Source organism: Dryobates pubescens, chromosome 19, assembly GCF_014839835.1.
Source record: "Dryobates pubescens isolate bDryPub1 chromosome 19, bDryPub1.pri, whole genome shotgun sequence".
In the NCBI taxonomy this organism is placed as follows: domain Eukaryota; kingdom Metazoa; phylum Chordata; class Aves; order Piciformes; family Picidae; genus Dryobates; species Dryobates pubescens.
Window position 1 is genome coordinate 3,549,346 of NC_071630.1, and position 21,818 is coordinate 3,571,163.

The 21,818-nt window shown below is 45.2% G+C and overlaps 2 protein-coding genes across 6 annotated transcripts in view; one reads left to right on the forward strand and one right to left on the reverse strand.

Annotated features, from left to right (window-relative positions):
• The first annotated feature begins 1,603 nt into the window (after nucleotides 1-1,603).
• PDCD5 (programmed cell death 5) lies at nucleotides 1,604-5,934 on the forward strand. The gene is made up of 6 exons (XM_054170018.1): nucleotides 1,604-1,711; nucleotides 2,778-2,818; nucleotides 3,886-3,947; nucleotides 4,402-4,493; nucleotides 4,766-4,837; nucleotides 5,732-5,934. Exons 1-6 carry the CDS (start codon nucleotides 1,646-1,648, stop codon nucleotides 5,777-5,779), a joined length of 381 nt encoding a protein of 126 aa, XP_054025993.1. The 5' UTR covers nucleotides 1,604-1,645; the 3' UTR covers nucleotides 5,780-5,934.
• A 1,950-nt stretch (nucleotides 5,935-7,884) lies between these two features.
• ANKRD27 (ankyrin repeat domain 27) overlaps nucleotides 7,885-21,818 on the reverse strand; it is a 42,190-nt gene continuing 28,256 nt past the window's right edge. For 2 of the 5 annotated variants that reach the window (XM_054170256.1, XM_054170255.1), the window contains 8 exons: nucleotides 16,673-16,795; nucleotides 15,239-15,436; nucleotides 13,542-13,661; nucleotides 12,905-13,066; nucleotides 11,903-12,011; nucleotides 11,078-11,159; nucleotides 10,496-10,568; nucleotides 7,885-8,880 (listed from right to left, as the gene is read on the reverse strand). In XM_054170256.1, coding sequence (XP_054026231.1) covers nucleotides 8,623-8,880; nucleotides 10,496-10,568; nucleotides 11,078-11,159; nucleotides 11,903-12,011; nucleotides 12,905-13,066; nucleotides 13,542-13,661; nucleotides 15,239-15,436; nucleotides 16,673-16,795 — 1,125 coding nt within the window. In that variant the 3' untranslated portion in view covers nucleotides 7,885-8,622. The remainder of the gene's footprint in view (nucleotides 8,881-10,495; nucleotides 10,569-11,077; nucleotides 11,160-11,902; nucleotides 12,012-12,904; nucleotides 13,067-13,541; nucleotides 13,662-15,238; nucleotides 15,437-16,672; nucleotides 16,796-21,818) is intronic. The other 3 variants (XM_054170257.1, XM_054170258.1, XM_054170259.1) reach the window with 3 other exon arrangements.

Genomic DNA, 21,818 nt, shown 5'->3' on the forward strand with positions numbered 1-21,818 from the left:
AGATGCACAATTTAGATTTCTATTTCAAACCCCACCCGTGGCTCTGCTTAGGATTTGCATTCATATTCTAGAAGCCTTTCCAGATAACACAGGAGATCCAGGGCGGGGGTCATGTCAAAGCTTTGCTGCATACAAATCACTGCCCTTCTGCAATCTCTCGATAAACAGCACAGCTTTTCCTCTGCTGGAACACCTCACACTCACACTTCTGCTTTCCCAGGGCTTTCCATCCCCACCAAGAACGTTCAGGCTTTTCAGACATTCAGGGCTGCAAGCAGCCTTTGTGGGAGGCTGTCCCCACCCCTCCCTCACTGCTCCTCTGCTGCACGCTCGCCCACCCCCACATGGCATCACAGAAGGAAACACAGAGACAGCTGAGGGGCTGCCCTCCTTTTTTATCACCCCGAGCCGGGGACAGGCTTCTGGGTAAGGTTGGCACCTTCAGCACATGGCTGAGCTTTGCTCTCATCAATTAAACCCTTTGGTGGTTTCAGCTTTCTGAGCCTGTGTCGGTACAAGTCCTTGTCAGGGCACTGCAAACAGAGGCAGACAAACCTTCCTTCTGTCCAAGAGATCCAGGAAGAGTCCTGGCACCCTTAGGCAGGCACCGTCAGGGTGGCAGCCATGAGGTGACATCAGGCTGGCACTGGAGCTGGGCATTCTGAGCAGATGAGGAACCCTGGGGAACGCCTGCAGAGAAACCTTGGTTCCTCTGTCGAGGAGCGCTGGCCTTAGAAACAAAGCTTTCTTTGATCTGGGCACCAGCTGCAGCTCTCAGCAGTGCCCAGCTGCAGAGCAATGGCCTGCACTTTCGTCCTGATCCAGGTGGAGAGAGAACTGCCAGGAACACAGCTTCTCTGCTCCGGTTGCAGCATCCCCAGCTGCTGAGTGCAGCCTCACCGTCAGCCTGTTGGAGAGGTACACAGCCCCCATCAGAATCTCCTGGGGTCAGGGGACAAAAGTGTTCCGCAAGGGAAACAAGGGAAGTCTCTGCCACCCCCATTATACCCATCAGAGGCTTTCTGCTTATCTGGCTGCTCTGTTGGAGTCTACGCTGGCAGAAATTTCATCTCCTAGGGAAAAGCTTGGACTGAACAATTTCCTCTTCAGCCTTTCCCTTCTGACTGACAGAGATCAAACCCTACCTGGAGCCCGCACAAGCCGAGCAGATGGAGACCCCCTGCTAGGCTGCAGGGCGAGGCTGTACCGTCACCCACACCCACGCGGATGGATTCGCTGCAGCTGCCACAGCCCTTGTGCCGCCTGTGCCACCCGTGCCGCTGCTGCACATCTTGCTTGCTTGGTCAATGAAGTGGAAAGCAAAGTGTCAATCTGTAAAGAGTAAAGCAAACCGCAAAGAACAGATCTCAGCTGCTCACAACGTAAAGCTGTGAAGAGGTCTGCATGCTTGCAGGGAGCTTGGGCTGCTCCTGGGGCCGGGGGGTCAGGCAGCTCCGCGACTGGGCTGCGCCGCGGGGCGCAGCTGGCAGGCTGGCCGGGCCGGCAGCCCCGGGCTCTGAAGCACGGGCGGGTCGCTCTGCCCGTGCTACGGCTGAGCGGCTGCGCTCGGCGCTGGATTGGTAGTGCCTGCCGCGACGACGCAAGGGCCGTGCAGGGGCTGCGGCTGCGCGGCCGCCCCTCAGCCATGGCGGACGAGGAGTTGGAGGCGCTGCGGCAGCAGCGGCTGGCGGAGCTGCAGGCCAAGCACGGGGTAAGGCGCGCCCGCCCCAGCTCCTGCTCCCTATGACCGGGCCGGGTCCCGATGACCGCCGGGTGCGACAGGGCTGTGCTTCTGCCCGAGCCTCTCGGCAGCCCGGGAGGGAAGGGGGCCACCGCCAGCAGGCCTCTCTGTAAATGAAGGCTTGAGCTGGGGTGTGGGAGAAGCGGGAAGCGGCACGGCCGTGCCCGTTGCTTTGAGTGGAATCGTCGGCGGCTGCAGCCTGAGTGACAGGCAGGGGGTGGGGGCGCCCGGTCGCGTCCCCGCCGCGGGAGCGGGTACCGTGTTCAGGGCGCTTTGGGCCTGTTTGCCCAGGCTACTGCTCTGGAAGGTTCAGTGTATAAAGCTCCGCCGGCGGCTCTCCCTGCCGCTCTCAGGGTTATGGGTTACCGTCGGCAGGCTATTTCGGTCACCTCGCTTTTCAGAGCTGCAGCGCATCAGCCTGCCCTGTGTTCCTGGATGGCGATCCTCCATACCTATGCTCGGCCTTGTTTCCTCTCCATTCTGCTTTCACACTTGAAAGTGTCAGTTATACATTTTGAAGTGCAGGTTCAAGATGAAGTTCGGGGAGAGGTTCCTCTTTTATTTTTTTTTCCCCCTTTTTGCTTGTAATTAGCTTCTGAATAAGTCTCAGCTGCTTTTGTTAGTGCTAGAGCACCACGCTAACATTGTGTTTTCTTCTGTATTGGTAAAGGCACAGTGTTACATTGAAGCTTGCTTTGATAGGTTTTTAATGCTTTTATCTATTTTTCTGAGCTTTGGGGAGGTATATTATCTTGGACCTGAAAGGAAGGCCTTTTAATGTCCAAGCCTACAACAATCTGGATAGCTCCAGTAGCACAATGTGTCACGCTAGTCTGGATTACTGCTTTCTAAGGAAAGCATAGTGTGGCATATTTATTTCCTAGGGCAGCAGATCCTTGTTTTCAGGATCTCATCCATGGTCAGGCAAGTTGAGCAGGCAGGTTTAGCCAACACTGATTCTGCTGGAATATTTAAACTTACTGTCCTTTGTGGAATGTTTTTGGATGATGCTATCTATTCTGATCTCGTTCTTTAGGATCCTTCTGGTGATCCATCACAACAGGAAGCAAAACAGAGGTATAAATTAGAACTATTGCCTTCTGGTGTCACAGCTGGTAATTTTGAACCTTTATTTAATTTCTTCACCTGAATTATTGTTGGAAATCAAAGAAGCAGAAATGCTGAAGATTTAATCCAAGGACAGCTGCAATCTGATCCAGATGTCTCCCAGGCCATAACAATCTCAGATGATCTGCAACAGGGATGTCTGAACCCTGATTGAGGTGGGAGGGCATGGAAGAAGAGAGTTAATTTTTACTGTGGGACTTGGCTGAGTGCTGCCATAGCCTTGTGACCCTTAGGGGCGTAACATTATGTTTTGAGGAAGCATCATCTCTCTCACTGTCCTCTGCTTCTGGAACTCGGAAGTTTTGGCTTTTTGAAGTCAGCCGTAAGAAAAATCTTGAGGGCTTGCAGAACTCGACCCAAATGCAGTTCTGAGTGCTGAACTTGGGTTTGGCTCTGTTAGTGCAATGGGAACATGCTTTGCTAGGTGCTTTTTCTCAGACACCTACTACAGTTAAAGAATTACACCAACTAGCAGAGATTTGTGCAGAAAGTGTTTCGTATTTGTACTTGGAGGGAAGTTGTGTTTAAAGAGCTAGGTTTTGCACACAGAGTTTGCATTAAGTGAAATGTATAAGCTAACATTTCAGGTTTGCAAATAACCAAATATTGCAAGCACAGAACAACTTGCTGAAAAGTTCTGAGTAATGAGGCTTGGTTCTGTCCTGCAATTGCATGGACTGTTCCTTACACACTGCCTTTGAAATTCCACTTGGAACTGAATGCAGAATCTTTACAGTGCAGAGCATGGCTTTCATCTTTAAGATGTAATAATAAACATCAAGAAGGTGGAAGTAGTGAACTCCATTTCTTTTAAGACGTTGTGAGCTGTGTAACTCTGCTGATGTACACAGAGCTACTCCAGATGGAAAATGCTAGAAAAGAGGTCATGTAAATGTAAGGTTTGAAGGGACCCAAGAAGTCACTTACATGAATTAGAAGTTTTCTGTAGCTTGCTAGTTTGGGCATGTTATTTTAGGTATTGGAAGTCAAACTTCTACTGTGTGTTTCCATTGCAGGGAAGCAGAGATAAGGAATACTATTTTAGCTCAAGTTCTCGATCAAGCAGCTCGTGCAAGGTGTAAGTACCCTTGTGACTCGATGGTGAGAAATTCTCATGCAGTGCTCTGGTGCTGCTCACATCAAGGATGGATGGATGTGTGTGTATGGAAGCCAGACCACAGCAATACTGTTGTTGATCAGAGGAAAAATGATTACATCTCTTCAGTTGGGATATCACTGAACAGAGGGGAAGGGTTAACCAACATCTGAATGACGTGAATCCAAATTATTTTTTTAACTAATGGTAGGAACTGTCCCAAGAGTCAAAACTAGTTAAGCTAACCAGAACAAGTATTTAAAACTAAGAAATGTAACTCTTATCTATGTTTTACGTAAATGGAAGTGCCTTTTTCAATTTATTTCATGACCCTGGCACAAGGAAGAGAGTTTTGCTGGGGTGTTTGTCACTTTCTAGTTACCAGTGACAGCATGTGAGTATGCTTTTAAAAAACCAGAACCTGTTTTTGTTGCAGTAAGCAATTTAGCACTCGTGAAACCAGACAAAGCTAAAGCAGTGGAGAATTATCTTATACAGATGGCAAGATTTGGACAGCTAGCTGGAAAGGTAAGTTGTGTTCTTCATATTCTTTCTCGCATGTATTAATTCAAACTTAATTTGCTCTTGAAAAAACAATTATGTGGGGGAGATATTTTTTTTTTTTAATATCTGCAAGTAACCAAAAGAGGTCCCCGAGAGCTTCTGAATAACACTAAGTAATAACACTCAGTGATTCCGTTGAACTCAGAATTCTAAGAGGAAGGAAAAACGTGATTCCGCCGCTCGAGGCTAAGCATCTCTCAGAAGGTGGTTACATGGCTGTTCTTTTGCTTTTGTAGGTATCAGAGCAAGGTTTGATAGAAATACTTGAAAAAGTGAGTCAGCAAACGGAAAAGAAAACGACAGTGAAGGTACACTTGATTTCCTAAATGTGATTGTAATTTGCTGTGAAATAGAGCAGAAGAGCAGGGAGGTCATTGTGCCCCTGTACTCTGCATTGGTTAGGCCACACCTTGAGTACTGTGTCCAGTTCTGGGCCCCTCAGTTCAAGAAGGACATTGAGAGGCTTGAGCGTGTCCAGAGGAGGGCGACAAGGCTGGGGAGAGGCCTTGAGCACAGCCCTGTGAGGAGAGGCTGAGGGAGCTGGGGTTGTTTAGCCTGGAGAAGAGAAGGATCAGGGGTGACCTCATTGCCCTCTACAACTACCTGAAAGGTGGTTGTAGACAAGAAGGGGTTGGTCTCTTCTCCCAGGCAACCAGCACCAGAACAAGGGGACACAGTCTCAAGCTGTGCCAGGGGAGGTTTAGACTCGAGGTGAGGAAAAAGTTCTTCACTGAGCGAGTCATTTGTCATTGGGATGTGCTGCTCAGGGAGGTGGTGGAGTCACCGTCCCTGGAGGTGTTCAAGGGGAGATTGGACGTGGCACTTGGTGCCATGGTCTAGTCGTGAGGTCTGTTGGGACAGGTTGGACTTGATGATCCTTGGGGTCTCTTCCAACCTTAGTTACACTGTGATACTGTGATGTATTGGATCATTTCAGTTCAGGATAGAACGGTGATAAATGCTGGGATTAAAACATAGCCATCCTTACCAATAGTAAAATTGGCAGGTATTGGCAGTGGGACATCAATATTCTGTTGCTGGACTGCCCTGTCTGTCCATCCCCTTATGCCAGGCAGGGCCCTGGCAGAGTGAATGCTCTGCTCCCCGTGATGTATTCATTGTCCAGTGCCTGGGCTTGGAAAGGCTCACTCAGTGTTGGATTTACTGTAACCCTTCTGTTTTCAACTCGTGTTTCATTGTAGTTCAACAGGAGGAAAGTGTTGGATTCTGATGAAGAGGATGATTACTAATACTGTAAAACTGTCTGCCAAACAAAAGGCCTGGAAAAAGGCCACGTGCTGTTATCAGTGAGAATGGAAGACCTGGAAATGTTTATACTACTTTACTTTTTGGTTAGTTTGAGGGGGGGTTTTGTGTTTTAGTTTCTTCTTGTGGGTTTTTTTTTTTTGGGGTTTGTTGTTTTGGTTTTTAAATATATAAAAAGGCCAACAGATGACTTTGTGCTGTAAAATAAATACAGGAAGGGGATTTTATAGGGTTGGGTTTTTGTTTGTTTTTATTAAGAGGCCTGAGCAGGGTGGGGTTCTCCACTGCTTCATTAGCATGAAAACTTTGTTGCCCCCTAATTCTAAACAGATACTTTGCAGCTGTTGGAAATACTGTAACATAAGGCAGCACTACAGTTAAGCTGGGAAGGGCTGTTCTCTCTAGGACTTAAAGACTGCCCACCAGGCTCTTACCACAGGTTGTTAGAAATAAGACTTCCTGAGCCCTGGCAGGAAGCCTATCCAGCATCTTCATGGCTCTCAGGTCCTTACTGGAAATTTTTGAAGTGAATGTTTGGATCAGAGGACTCCCTATCAGGGCCTGTATAAAGACATTGTAACCAACATACATCACAAAGCGAGCCAGGAAAGAAGCACTGGTCAGAGCCTTGCTATTGCATATTATGGCTACCTCCATATGGCTGGAGTGTTTCTTACCTTGGAAACAAAAAAACAAAAGACCATTTCCCATAAACTTTCTGCTGCTCCTGTCTGTGTAAAGTAAAACTGAACTTGTGCTACATGTGTATTCAAAACCATGGTTATGGAAATAGGGATAAATGCTGTCATGTGCTCTACCACCACACAGCCCTTTTCTGTGACGTAATTTAACAGGCACATGTATGATCCCAACTACAGTGTGTTTTTGGAACAGAATAAAATTGTTTGAACTGAGCACTAGGGGGTGTTTTTCATCTTGTGTTCATGTGGTTGAGCTGTTTCAGCAGTTGGGAGTTTGGGTTTGTTTTGGCCTAGACTGGGCATTTTGCTGTTCACGTGGCTAGGCTCCTGCAATAGTAGCAAGGGTGTATTCTGAAATTCTTTACACTAATGACCCTTTAAGAGCTTGGAAGAGTTTCAAGCCAAGGTGCAGTGATAAGATGATCTAAGGGTGTTTTTGTTAGTGCCACAGATCCATCCTAAGCATCCACAGTTCATGCTCACATTCCTAAGTTTAGCAAAGTCTATTTACAACAACATAAGCTTTTGCTGATCTTCTGAAACACCCCTTCCAGAGTCTGGGATGTCAAAAATGTGAAGTAGTGCTCTGGATTTGTTTTAATTCAATTTACACAAAGACACAAGGTGAAGTTTTCAGCTACCTCTGAAACCCCAAGATCTGTGTATAAGACTCAATGCCTTGAAGACAATCACTCAAAAAAAAAAAATAAGAGGGCTTTTTCAAGAGTTATTTTACTGGTTTTTTTTCTTTCCATTTGGCACAAATCAAAGGCACATTAGAAAAATCACAACAACTTGTCAATTATTAGAAAAATAAACACATAACCCTCATCTCCCCTTGTCCACACGTGCACCTGCTGCACATTTCACCTCAGGTTAAAAAGCTGAGAACATCACCAGTACCTCTTCCAGCTTTATAGTCTGCCAGACTTGTACTACCAGCTCCAAGAAATAAGAATTAGTCACACAGTTTATGAACTAAAATATGAATGGATGTATTGAGCCAAGAAATACTGCACTTAGAAACCCAGCCTGTGCTATTTACACGTTCTCCTACCATAACTCAAACAGTAGGTAACAGAGTTCAAATCCAAGCAGCCACCTTGGGAGCACTTGGGAGCTCTCAGCTCTTCGGTGGTCGCTTCAAGGAGCAGCACAATACTTGGCCTATTCCAACAAATGCTTACTGCAGTGAGAACCACCTTTCCTCATTGATATTTTCCCTGCTTAAAAGACAGGCTCCTAAGCAGTTTTGTCTGCAGATGTTGCCCAGGGTCAGAATCAGGAATATTTGTGCATTTCTGCATGACTTGCTTTAGAGGAAGTTAAAACAACAAACTGTCCAACAAAGAGTTTTGTGTCTCCTTATACATGTTTGCTTCTGCATATTTAATTAGCCTGTGAAAAGAGAGTCCAAAGTTTAGCTTCGTCAAGGGTGCTCTACTTTTTCCTCACTATCTTGGCTTCTGTGTAAAACTTTGATCTTGTAGATCCAATACAGGGCAACATGGCAAAGAAATGAGCAAGGATTACATCACTTCACACTAATCACACAGATAAATTTCTCCTGTGGCATCACAGTTGTTAGGAACTATGGCTTGTACCACCTGTTGCTGAAGGACACAGAAATGTATACCATGACAGTGTGCAGCATTGCAATAAAAATAGAGACATCTCAACTACCCTGGCAATAAATACCTTGCTATGCAATATACATGTATATAAATATAGATTTGTATATATCCAATGTAGTGATAAAAACTGAAAATGCCAAAAAATTTTCAGAGACTTCTAAAAACAAAGTGGGTGGCTGAAAAATACAGGGGTTCATTTGGTTTACTGGTACATATAATTCTTTAATAAGTGCTAAGTAGAACAGGACAGTAATTTTGCTGTCTCCATCTTGGGAGGTCCATGTCTGTGGAGCTCAGGATGATCTGGCTGTGCACTTACCTCCAACGTGAACAGAAAGTTCAGTCTTCCAAAGCGCTAGGAACATTCCGCTCCTGCTGAGGAGCTGTCCTCGTGTGTTCTATTCTGAAGGCAGGCGTCCTCCTTTGATACACAGTGAAGGGTTATTGGAATCAACACCACTTAGTTTTTGACATCAGATTCAAGTTTCCTTGTCAATGTTTTGAACACAGGTCATCGCAGCAGGCTCTGGCCTGTGAAATACTTGGACTATCATCGTTGCCATTCTCTGCTGAGAGTGGCACATTAACAGTGTGTCTTCGGTGCAATAATTTACTCCTGTGAAGAACTTCTGTCATGTCATCGCATTCCACACACTCACCACTGCATCTTGTGTCCATAATCTTAACGTTGCTCTGGTCCAGTGTTTCAACAGATTTTAACCTGCTTTTATCAAAGCTTTTAATAGCTAACTGGGAGGAGATAAAAATGGTGTATCAAAAGCATTGTCTACTTTGTTCATCACAAAGAAGTGACATTAATACAGTGTTTCTTGAGTATAATTGCCACCTTCATTTCATGGCATTCTTCATACTGAGAACACAGCCAAGGATTTAAATAGCACCCATTGCAGGGCAGTGATTATGCTCAGTCTACACAGGAAAAAAGGAAGAGAGAACCTGCCCCAGTCTACACATATGTCAGTACCAGAGCTGAAGACAATTTATTTTCACTGCACCATTGCAATATCATCCCAACCCTTCTAAACACCTCTTGTAGAGCAGATGATCTCAAGCTACTTGAAACAAGCAGCCATTTCTTTTCACTATCAAGAAACATGTAAGTAGTAATTCAGACAGGCTCAGCCAGACACTGCTGAAGACAAAGGCAAAAATTCCCTGCTTCCTGGGTCACTCTGCAAATGTGAACATAAACCAGAGGGAAAACAGAACCCAAGGGCACTAACAGCGGTTCTCTGAAGAGAGGAACATAAGAACGAAAAGCAGAATTAATTACCACCCCCTTTTGCTGAAATAAGGGCAGCAATCTTTAAAAGGCTGCAGATGGAGATGATGCCTATTCAAACCCACTGACAATCCAGAGCTGTAGGGCCTGCAGAGTCACTGAGCTGTGACAGCGGCACCTGGTTGAAGCCATTGAGTGTCATGGTCATGGATTGGGCTTCTTGACACCTGCCATGCCTACATGACACACTGCCTTCAGCAATCCAGTCACAAAATTAAAGCCCACACTCAATTAAATGGTGGGCTATCATCATTAATACCAGAAAGAATTAATAAACTATTACAGTTTGGTAGGATTAATCTGGCACTCTCAAGGGTTTTCAAATGCTCAGTCCCACAAGAGCTCTCCGAGACAGAGCATTGTTCTATCTGCTAGATGGATGCATTTCTAAGGCTATGACAATCTAATTATGGGCAGCTATTGAACTAATCTGGTAGAAACATTTACTTTTGAACAGATGAGTTTCTCCCTTGATTTAGTATGCTGAAATGGCTCAGCTGAAGGTCCATTGAGAGTCAAAACCAGCATGAAGGAGGAAGAGGGAGCGTGTGCTTTGGGAGGGCAGCGTCCAACAGTCAGACTGGCAGAGCTTGCATGGCACTCCCACCACAGCTGAACTGATCACCTGCATTTGTGTCACAGCTGACACTGCAACACACTATTTGGTCTTGCAAACAATCTTCTCCTCCAAGCAAACTTATCACGCAAACCCTAATTTTAATCTACTGAGAAATTTCTCCCTTGACAGTAGCAGCTTTGCTTGGCAGGGCTCTCCTAACCTGGAGAGTTCAAGTTAGACGTGACACAGAAAACAAGACCAAGATAAAGCCTGCAATAAGAGGATTAAGGGGTTGAAAAGCAAGAATAACGTATTTGAAGTAGCGTTACAGAAAACTCGTGGAAGTTTGAACAATGATGGAACATGAGCAATGTGGCAAACAGGTCAGAACTTCTGGGATTCATCAGCCACCACTAGTAAAGAAACTTTCCTGTATGTGTGTCTGTCTTAAGACAAAAACAGATACGCTGCATTATGCCACTTAAGCAAGTATTTCCACTTACCTGATGCAGTAACTGATAGTCAAAACTGGGAACGCTTTTATCCCTTGTTATGGTTCTCCGTAAATGTTTTGCTCTAAAAAACAAAATGTATTTTAAAGAGATTTAACCAGAGAAGTCTTGATCAGAGACAATCTGCACACAGACAGGCTGCTCTGACAAGCCACCTTGAAATGACAGCCTACTGGTGTTTCCCATTTTATCACAGAGTAGACATCAATATTTAAAATGTCATGGGCAAAACACAAGCACTGTGTGCAGCACTACGCGAACGGTCTTGCAGCAGCCTGTCTCTGAAACTCTGCATGTATGGCACCACAAGTATTACTGCAAAAGCAAAGCTAAAGAGGTTTGCAAGCGCTCCCTGGGCCCTGCTTTGCCCCACTACTGTTCACCACTAATAAGCAGGTTGTGCCTAGAACATCTGTCTGGTGATGGGAATGTGCACGCCTTGGAGGATTAACATCTGCTGTCAAACCAGTCGCATGATGTGCAACAGCGCTTGACCCCCGTTTGGGGCTTTCTGATCTGCTGTTTGCTAATGGGAAACAACAAACAAGCTTCTAAGGAAGCATCTATGCTTACTTGTTAAATCTGCTAATTGACTGGAGCAGTTGAAGTTGTCTGCTTATGAGATCATCGGCTTCCTCGCATGGCTTAGAATTCACTAGGGGTTTAAAAGAACAGGCAGCTAAAATTACAACCGAGTTACATTTAAGAATTCAAAAACCCCACAGTTCTGAATGACAAGAGGCACCTACTGACATTAGATGTGAAATGTTCCTGTACAAGTGTAATGCAATAACTTGAGTCAGTCACAGTTTCTCTGGAAACTTTCAAGCACTTTAGGTTGCAGGAGTAAGCATTCTTCAGCAGGTCCCTGTGACTGGCCAAGCCTCTGGAGAGGCCATGGAATGTTGGGCTTTGAGGCCCCAGATTCCCATTTTCACAAAGCTGAATTGACACACAGATCCTGCACCACCTCTTTGCTAATATTACTCACTCAGATCTTCTATTGTTCATTCACAACTGCTCTCGTGTTAGAAAGAACTACATCAGCCTTGGGCATCAGCACCCCTGCTTTAGAGCAATGTGAATGATAGCTAGAGGTGATTTAATCTGTTTGCTTCGCACTGAAAAGGGGCATAGCGTTTGCACCTCTCAATGCTTTCCTGTGTTAATGCCCCACCACACACCAGAAAGTGAGAACCAAGTTTGCAACGATGCCATGAATATAAAACCAAAGTCTGCTGTATTCAGGTGTGGAATTGTAAATGTTACCTCTTACAAGTATGCAACATAGTCAACTGTTCTTTAATTATGTGTAAATCCATTACATAAAATGTTTGATGTAGTTGCCAATTAATTCCTAGATCTTCTTATTCGTGGCAGTGGAAATAGGACACGTACCTTTTTTTCTTATCTTGATAGTAGCATGCTGCTCACATTCCTTTTCTCTTTCTGCTGATGTAGGTACACAGCTTGGTGCCGTTTCCAGCAACTTAAGGATATTTGAATTCTTAATTTCCATTTTCACCATTATTAATGAAAAAAGAAAAAAAAAGAAAAACAACCCATCAGTGCAATTTAAGATTCTAGTCTACACAGCCTGTGCTAATCAGTGGCTGACCAAATGAATACAGAGAAAAATACCCCATTATAAACACTAACTTGGAATTGTATCGTTTTGCCTAGGAATAAAAATCAGTGCTCCAAAAGTTGCACCGTACCCGAGGGGGGATTTGTAGTCTTGACCTGTTACTTTAAGCTGTTTTATTGACAGTTAAGCTGGTTTCAGGTTAAATGGTGCCACACATACTGAAATTGATCCAGTGGGCATTATGCTGTATCTCAGAGGCTGCTGAAGCACTGAAAGATAGGGGCCATGTATCAAATCGTTTAGGAGTGAATTTAGCATTACATATCATGCTGTTGCTATTCATAAAGGGGACAGTACGAGTTACACATGAGAAGACAAAAGGTATCAAAAGAATGGCAGAAGATGGTGGGTGATCAGTGACAGGTGTTTTATTTTCCTCCATTCTGAATTTCTTTTGCTCTCTCTGCCATTAGCAGCATAGATTTCCATGTCATTTTCATTCACAGATGTGCTTTTGCTTTGTTAACAGGTTAAAGAGCAAATTCCAACTCAACCCATGACACGCCTTTTCTGGACTCATACCTTTTGTCTAGGATAACTTCTTTAAGAAACACAAAAGATTTCACATACCACAGGAATCATACTGTCTGCTGTATGCTCCCTGTAAACGGGCACCTTAGTTTTTTGCCATGCCCAACTGTTCAATACAGAAGTCTTGGCAAACCTTCTTGTGACATATTTGTTCTCTCCCTGCAATGAGGCACATGGAACCTGAGAAACACTCTGGTCAGAAATGAGCTGGCAGCGCTCACCGGCTCGGCGCAGTCCATGGGGGTGCAGTTCCTCTCATTCCTGATGTGCGTCACTGCGCCATTTTGCAGCAGCAAGTCCACCAGGGCCTCATTCTTGCCTATCACAGCCTCGTGCAGCGCCGTGTTTCCTTTGGCATTGGAGAGGTTAACAGCAGCTCCGTACTGGACAGCAAGATAAACACAAGTTACACAGACAGAGCAGCACAAAGTGGAGCTGGCACGTTACTGCTGGTTTCTCGCCTTTGCTTTTCAGTGTACGAATGAGAACGAAGCACCAGAAGCCTGTGGCTGCATATGAATGCAGCAAGCATGTGCTAGTAAACACCAGTTCAACACTAAGCCACCTGATCACGTTATTTCCTGCTTTCTCAGCCACAATTCCATAGATCAGCAAGATGACCTAACATCCCACAAAAATTTCTTTAAATAAAGCTGGCTGTATAACAGTAAAATAATATTTGTCTAATAAGAAACCATGATGGGAAGGGATTGAAAGGAGTGAGAGGACAAAATTACTCAGGGGGAAGTCAGAGTATTTAACAGAGAAATATGTAACTAAAAAACGTTGATCCTGAGCATTAAAGCAGCACAGGTATCACTTAAATACTATTCTGAACATTGTTTTCAGTGGTCTTACCTGTAACAGCAAGGCAGTAGTCTCATACTGACCGTTTGAGCATGCATAAATTAAAGGAGTATTTCCATATATATCCTTTTTATTTTGTTTGGCATTGTAGACCATCAGACACTTCACCACCTATTGAAAGAAGCCTTCATTCAAGACACCAGCTAACCATAATCATGCAGGGAAAGCCCTGCCTCCTTTTCTCTTTTAAAAAAAAAAGACAAATCTCCTCTCCCACAACTTTTTTTACTCTAGAATGAAAAGGAGAGGGAAGGAAAAAGGATGGAGAAAACAAGTTTCATCTTTGCCAAACAGATCTCTTCCTATCATATTGATTTTCGGATTTTACCACACTTCCAAAAAACAAACACACACAAATAAACAAAACTTTAAAGCAACTGAAAGAAAAACCAAGAAATAAAAACTTGGAGGTATGTGAAAATCATACATCAGCAGTAACTTAGCAACACATCACAGCCAAACCTCCACAGCGACAGTGTTGTTTAGCCCTTTCTGACCTCACTGGGACACCCAGAAGGAGGTCTTTAGGTTTTAAGTATCTTCATTAACCTACAACTTTGCACTCCTGGAGTTTTGTCTCCACAACATCTTCACAATTCTCTCATTTATTTTTCCTCTTGCAGTCCTCAGCTCCTGTAGTGGGTTGGGAGAGAAGGCCCAGCTTTCCCTCCCCCACTAAGAAGGAAAAAAACCCCCACAGCTAACCCAGCTGGAAAAGCAAAGGAATGCTATATTTACAAGCAATGTGAAAATGCAGGGTACATATATATACAATATATATACAGAAATACACAGCAAAGAAAGATACAGGAACAACACCCCCTCCTCCAGACAGAGGGGGGTTCCCCCCTGCACCCCCTTCTGTCCCCCTACCTCCCTTTTTTTCCCCAAAGAGGGTTAGAGAGAGAAAAGAGAGTTATTAAGGAAGAAAAATTCTTATTAGGCCTCCAGGATTAGTGCAGGATTAGTGCTTATCTTATCCAAGGTAATTCTGGCTAGAGGCCCAGAAGTAGACAAGCTGGAAAGGGAGAGCAAAGAAGAACTGAACAAGATTCTAACCACTAAAACTTAAAGCTGCATTCTACCAATGAAATACGTTTAGAGTATCGATGCATACAAAATATTCAGCCAGTGTCCCAGCACTGCCCCTTTCTTAAAGGCACAGCCTCAAACGGTCACAGCTCCTTATTGCTAAACCCCAAGTTTTCCACTATACAGCACATTCCCATTTGCCTGTCTGCACCTGGTTTTTCATGATCATTACTCCTCCATTAAAACTCTCCTCTCACTGGTTTGTGCTTCTCCTTCACTGCTTCCCCTGACTTGAATTCAGGGATGAGGTTATCTGCTGCCCTCAGAGCTCTACTTTGCTCAATCTACTGAGAGAAGCTACAGGATGCAGTAGATGGTGTCTGCAGTAGCCACAGTATTCAACAAGTCTGCTCCAGCCATGCACAACCCCTTGAACAGAAAGTTCTTGAAGCACTTGACGTACAACAGCAGCTAACTGCAGCACTCACTGCATCACTCCCTTAGGCCACTGACAAAGACAAGATGCCTACTGAAACTGTTTCAGTTTTTCCTTTCCATCTGGTGATTTTAGATGACAATTGTTGATAATTTAACCACCAACAAAGAGCTTTTTGTGAAGTGTTAAATATCTTGAACTTATGAAGAGGTTCAGTTACCTGGAAATGACCTTTCTGGCAGGCTAGATGAAGAGGAACTGCATGTTTTATGTTCTTGGCACTGATACTGGCTCCGTGTTTCAACAACAGACAGACAAGTTCAGAGTGTCCATGCAGTGCAGCCATATGCAATGGTGTAAAACCATCTTGGTTTGAAACATTTACTCCAAGTCCGTTAGCAGAGATCCTTGCAAATTTCTGTTGGGGAAAAAACACAACAAAACTCTGCAATTAATCCTGCTACTTTCTGCTGACCAAAAAGCAGCCAAATACCCAGGTATTTGCTGTACAGGCAGACAGGTATTACAGGAACTTCTGCTACAGAGGCCAGTTTGAGACTTTGAGGAATAGAGCTGGTAAACAGAGCAACTTGGCAGTGTTTTTCAACAGAACAATGAGCTTTCATTTTCTTTCACTCCCTCCAACATGATAGTTTTATACAGAGAAATTCCAGGCAAAGTATTTATGGTATTAACAAGAAGCTAAAGTAGGACAGGATGAGCCAGAAGAAAAACTTATAGGTCTAATATAGCTGTTAGTATGCTCATACATGCAGACAGTAAAAGTTAGGAGTTAGTCATTCACACAGCCACTTATGCTCTTGGATACAGACAGTACACAGCTATTTTACTACTACACAAAGCTCAAGGTGATAAGGATAAAACTAAAACTGATTTTATTCATGTGGAAGCCCTGTGAACAGCCTCCCGTGGGGACTGAAGACAAGGGAACTGCCTGAGAGGTAGCTTACACAGCAGTACAGAACAGCCCTGTCACTGCTGTCTGCTTGCTCTGCAGGTACCTGAAGTGCACAGTGGTAGAAGATCTTTCATTCTGTCTGTCTTCAGTGTGTTTTTTAATGTGTGCTTACCTAACATAATGGTTAAGATTAGTTAGCAAGTTCCAAGGTAAAGGAAGATGCAATTGAGAAAGAAGTCTTCACAATCATATTTAACTTCTGCAGAAGTTTTAGATACGTATGAAAGATGTCAGGCAATTAGAAAAGACCTCTTCAGCATTACACTGATTACAGGATCAGCAGGCATTCCTTGATCAACTGATTACTGACAGATAAGCAGATACTTTGTGACAGTTAGTGATGTAAACTATAAAAGAGAACTGGGAGAAACTGATGCTTAGGAAAAGGTTTTCCCCATTTATTCAAGGTTGTCCAAACCAGTCCACATATGCTAAAAGCAACCTCCACTATGCACTGAGCAAGTCTTTGAACACTGTTCCCATATCCAGAACTTTCTACAGGTTAGTTAAAAAGAGGCCAATTTCATGACATCAGATGAACTCTGTTAAGATTTGTATATATTTAATGGCTTTTCCAACAGAGATCCAGAGTGCTGAGCAACACGAATGCTGCTTACCTAGAACCAAAAGTTACAAGAATATAAATTATTCTTTTTACAGCATGAATATTCCAACCTTTTGTGCTGGCCCACATTTTGGGCACTGGCATAATGGATGACAGAATTCTGGTTTTGATGTGCAGCCTGTGTCATCCTCATCTTCTAAGTCTTCCTCCATCCACTCCAAGAGATAACGTACCTGGCACAAAAAAACAAGTCCTTCTTTACAGAGTGCAAAGGCCCTGGGTCCCAACCAATTTGCATATGTAGACAGATTTTGAAAGCACACTGTTAGGAATAGCCCAGGGAGACTATACAGCTACCTCCTGGCATCAGCTGCCCCCCAGGCCAAATTAACAAAAATGGAAATCAGACATTATTGCTGTCAAAGCAGCTGTAAAGTCCATTAATTACAGCAGTCAATTACAAATTACTTCCTGCTGTCTAATCAAGATTTCTGTGTTCACCTATTCACAAACCCTCATACCAATGTGAACCTTCATTCATCTTTTGCTTCAACTACCCCAAGAAGTGCCAAGGAGGACAACTAAGCAATATCCAAAGCTTTGCAGGGACACTGCCTTTCCTTAGGTCTGTCACTTCCCAGGAACTTGATGGCCTCACTTCCTCCTTAATGGACAGTTCTTCATTTTTGAGGAGAGGCCCTTCAATGAAGATAATCTTAGGACTTGGAGCACTTGTGCAATTTGCAATGTGATGCTTGCTGCATGTTAATTTGACATTACATTTTATGCAACAATAGAAAAAAGACCTTTAAGAAACATATTATTAGCTTGAAATTCATTAATCCACTGTAAAGTTAAGACATTTTAGGATTATCACTGACTGTATTAAGTCTCCATTATTACACCATCTGACAATGTTAGGTCAGGCATCTGTTCTGTCCTTATGAGTTTGTGTTATGCCCAGTGAGGCAGATGTTTCAGAAACACAAGAGACGTGGGAATTAAATTGGTCTCTCAGGGCACAGAACTATACATTAACAGCTGCTTTTTTCCAAGTGCATGGAAAGTGCTAACAGCACAGCACTCAAAGACCAGACAGAATGAAGACCTAGGCAACTTGTATCTGGAGGACAAATCCTTCAGAGGTGCTGCAAATAATCTGGGAAGTTCCCAAACACAGCAAGTTACAGGATGACCTAGAGGGTAAGAAGCTGTAATGCATGTCATCTTGTCAGGGGTTTTCCTTTTACTCTTTTTTTTTTTTAAGCAGCTTTTAAGAGAGCTATCAAAACATGTATTGTTGCCTTGGTGCCATGAAGAAAGATTAAGCCCTTTGCCTCCCACTGTGGAGCATGACCAAGGAACCACTTTCTGCTGAAAGAAGAGGCAGAACCGTCTTTGCTGGATGTGGGGTGGGACTTGATGCTGCAGAACTGGATCAAACAAGAAACTCTACAGATGCTAGTCAAGAAAGGAATGAGGAGAAGGGAGCTTCCTACAGTTCCTTCCACTGTATTCACACTCATGCTTGTCAGCAAGTTTTGCTGCTTACCATTAAGGTAGCTCTAGAACCCAAACACACATTCATTATCTATCAAATTAAACAGCTGCAGCTAGACTAAATCCTAGGACTTGCTTTCTGTTCAAAATGCCTGCCCTGAATGTTGTTCTTGCCAAGGTCTTTGCATCTCCTAGACATTGTCAAATGACAGGCCTTTGTTCAGGAATTATTCAGTTTAAAGCAATTTCTTTAGTGCAAGAGGTCATACTGTGGTGGTTTAAGCCTTAACTGGGAGTTAAGAGCTCAGAAGGGGGCAAGGCTGAGGATCTCTCCCCTGCTTCCCCCTCCTCCCTCCCAGCAGAGAGGGGAAAAAAAAGGAAAGGAGCAAATCCACCAAACAATAATTTGGAGTCAGCTTAGAAGTAGAGAGGTAAACATTTTTTTTTCTTTAAACAAAACAAAATATATCTATATATATCAATAACAGGTAAGGCTGGCAAGGGACAAGGATGGGTGGGAGGGGGACAAAGAGGAAGAATACGAAACCAGTTTCTCTCTGAAGAGGCACGGAGGCAGCAGGGAGAAGGATCAGGCCCGACCACATGGCAGAGGAGCAGGAGGGCAGCTGCAGTAGCTCTCATCCAGGAGAGGCAGGAGCCAAAAGGAGCTAATGACTCCAATGCCTTCCCTTTTATACCCTAGCTGGACAGGTAGAGGGAAGTGGAACAGACTCAGCTTCCCGGGGCTGGGGGGAACGCTGTGCAGGGAGTGCAAAGTACCCACAAGCCCTCCACCCTGCTTTGTTTTTTGTTTTGAGAATGGGCATTAACCCACCACAATCCACCCCACTGTTCCACTTCCTCTCTCCTGCCACAGCCCCTTCATGCAATCTTGGCCCATGGTATTCGAATCCTTGATGCAAGTCCCTTGTTATCCCAGCTTGCTCTCTCCCAGGGCAGTCTCTCTCTCTGGTGATGGTCAATATAGGTGGTGCGTGAACTGGGCAGGGATGGGGAGAAGAATCAGGAATCAGTCTGTCTTTGAAAGGGAAAGGAAAAAATCATGAACAGTCTGTTGCTGTAGGGAAGCAGGAACAGGTGCAGGTGAGATGATGCAGGAGCTCTCTGGATTGGTGTGTGGTGTGTATGTTGAATCCTGGACGACAGCCTGGTATTAAGCTAGGAGGGAAAAAACTTAGAACTTACAACTATTCACACAGTGACTATGTGTGTTGCCCCCTCTGAGTTCATCCCCTCTCAGCCAGAGTCACGTTCTGCTGTGGGATACACTGAATGTCCCCAGTTTCTAACATGACCCAGTATGTGTGACCAGGCCCCTCAGCCGAGACCACCCCTCAGGTTGGTTTGCCCCCACCAGCAGCAGGGAAAACCCACACTGACTTCCCCAGCAGGTTTTTCTCAGCAATCACAGGAACTCCATCTCCATCCACTGTTTGCAGCAGGTCGGACTGAGCAGGACCAGCTTGGTTCAGAGATCCTCTGCTGTTCTCTAACCAAGTGGCTTGAGCTAGGTGTCTTTCCCAGTTCCTAAAGGTTCCACCCCCCACAGCTTTTAGGGTGGTCTTCAGCAAGCCATTGTAGCACTCTACCTTCCCCGCAGCTGGTGCATGGTATGGGATGTGGTAAATCCATTCAACCCCATGTTCCCTTGCCCAGTCCCTTAGGAGATGACTCTTGAAGTGGGTTCCATTGTCTGATTCAATCCTCCCGAGGGTGCCATGTCTCCACAGGACATGTCTCTCTAGGCCCCGGATGGTGTTGCGAGCAGTGGCATGAGGTACTGGGTAGGTTTCCAGCCAGCCTGCACTTGCTTCCACCATGGTCAGTACGTACTGCTTGCCGCTGTGAGACCAAGGAAGGGTGACGCAGTCGATCTGCCAGGCCTCTCTGTACTTATATTTCGACCATCTCTCCCCATACCACAGAGGCTTCATGCGCTTAGCCTGCTTGATGGCAGGACAGATGTCACACTCATGGATGACCTGTGAGAGGGCCTCCATAGAGATGTCCGCTGATCCGTCGCCAGCCCACCAGTATGTAGCATCTCTCTCTTGGTGGCCAGAAGTGTCATGGGCCCAGTGAGCTAAGAACAGCTCGCCCTTGTGTTCCCAGTCCAAGTCTATTTGGGAGATTTCAGCAGCCAGATCTGCTTGGTGGTTGTGCTTGTGCTCCTCTGTGGCTCTGCTCTTTGGGATGTGTGCATCGATATGCTGCACCTTTGTTGGCAGCCTGTCCAGGTGGGCAGCGATGTCTCTCCACAGGTCAGTGGCCCAAACAGGCTTCCCTTTTCTCTGCCACCTGTTCCTCCTCCATTCCTTCAGCCACCTCCATAAGGCACTGGCTACCATGCAAGAATCAGTGTCCAGTTCGAACAGGTCCCAGAGCCATAGCATGAACCACCTCTCATTTTATCTGGTCAAATGCTGCCTGCTGCTCAGGTCCTCACACAAAATCATTTTTCTTCCTTGTTACATGGAAAAGAGGCTTCACAATTTGACTGTACCTGGGAATGTGCATTTTCCAGAAGCCCACAAGCCCCAGAAAGGACTGTCTCTCCTTCTTGTTCGTGGGTTGCACCAGAGTGGCTACCCTGTTCACCACCTCCTGAGGGATGTGGTGACGGCCATCCTGCCATTGAACACCCAGGAACTGGATCTCCCTGGCAGGCCCTTTTACCTTGCTTCTCTTGATGGCAAAGCCAGCCTCCAGCAGGATATTGCTTATCCTCTTACCCTTCTGGTAGATTTCCTCTGCTGTCTCACCCCATACAATGATGTCTCTAAGGCAGTCTGGATCACCTCATGGCAGATGGTTGAGCTATGGACCCAGCCCTGAGGCAACCGATTCCATTGGTACTGTACTCCCCTCCAGGTGAAAGCAAATTGTGGCCTGCATTTTTCTGCAATGGTAATGGAGAAAAAGGCATTAGCAATGTCAATTGTGGCATACCACTTGGCCACCTTCGATTCCAGCTTGTACTGCAGCTCCAGCAGGTCCAGCACAGCAGCGCTGATCAGAGGAGTCACTTCATTCAGGCCACGGTAGTCCATGGTCAGTCTCCATTCCCCATATGCCTTCCACACTGGACATATCAGGCTGTTGAAGGGGGAGTGAGCCTTGCTGATCGCCTTCTGGCTCTCCAGTCGTCGAATCAATTGGCGTATGGGGTGCAGAGAGTCTCTGTTGGTCCTGTATTGCCTGCGACGTACTATGCAAGAGGCAATAGGTAACTTCAAATCCTGCACCTTATGGCTGCCCACTACAGAGGGGTCATCCGACAGCTCAGGCGTGGTGGACAGCTGTTCTTTGCCTGCAGTCTCTACAGCTGCCACCCCAAATGCCCACTTGTGCCCCCTAGGGTCCTTGAAGCATCCCTCTCGCAGAAAGTCAAAGCCAAGAATGCAAGGTTGTGGTGAAGGCACATTTTTGCCCAGATATTGGATCTTGTCCCAGCATGTGGACAAGTTTCCCCTCCTTCAGGAGGAGGACAAAAGCCAAGGCATTAGCCAGGCCAGCACGCACTCAGCACATGCAGTGCTCGTGCAAATACCAAGCATGGCAGAATTCCAGCTTCACACTTTCTATAGGCTGAAGCCAGTTGTTTATGAGAGTGCCCAGTGGTCAAACCCAGCCTCGAGGAATCTGTAAGTATCACCCCAGTTGGTAAACAAGTTGCCCCCTCTTTTACTTTGTCTCTGTACTTGCTTGAGAGAATAACTCTCGAGCCATGGCCTC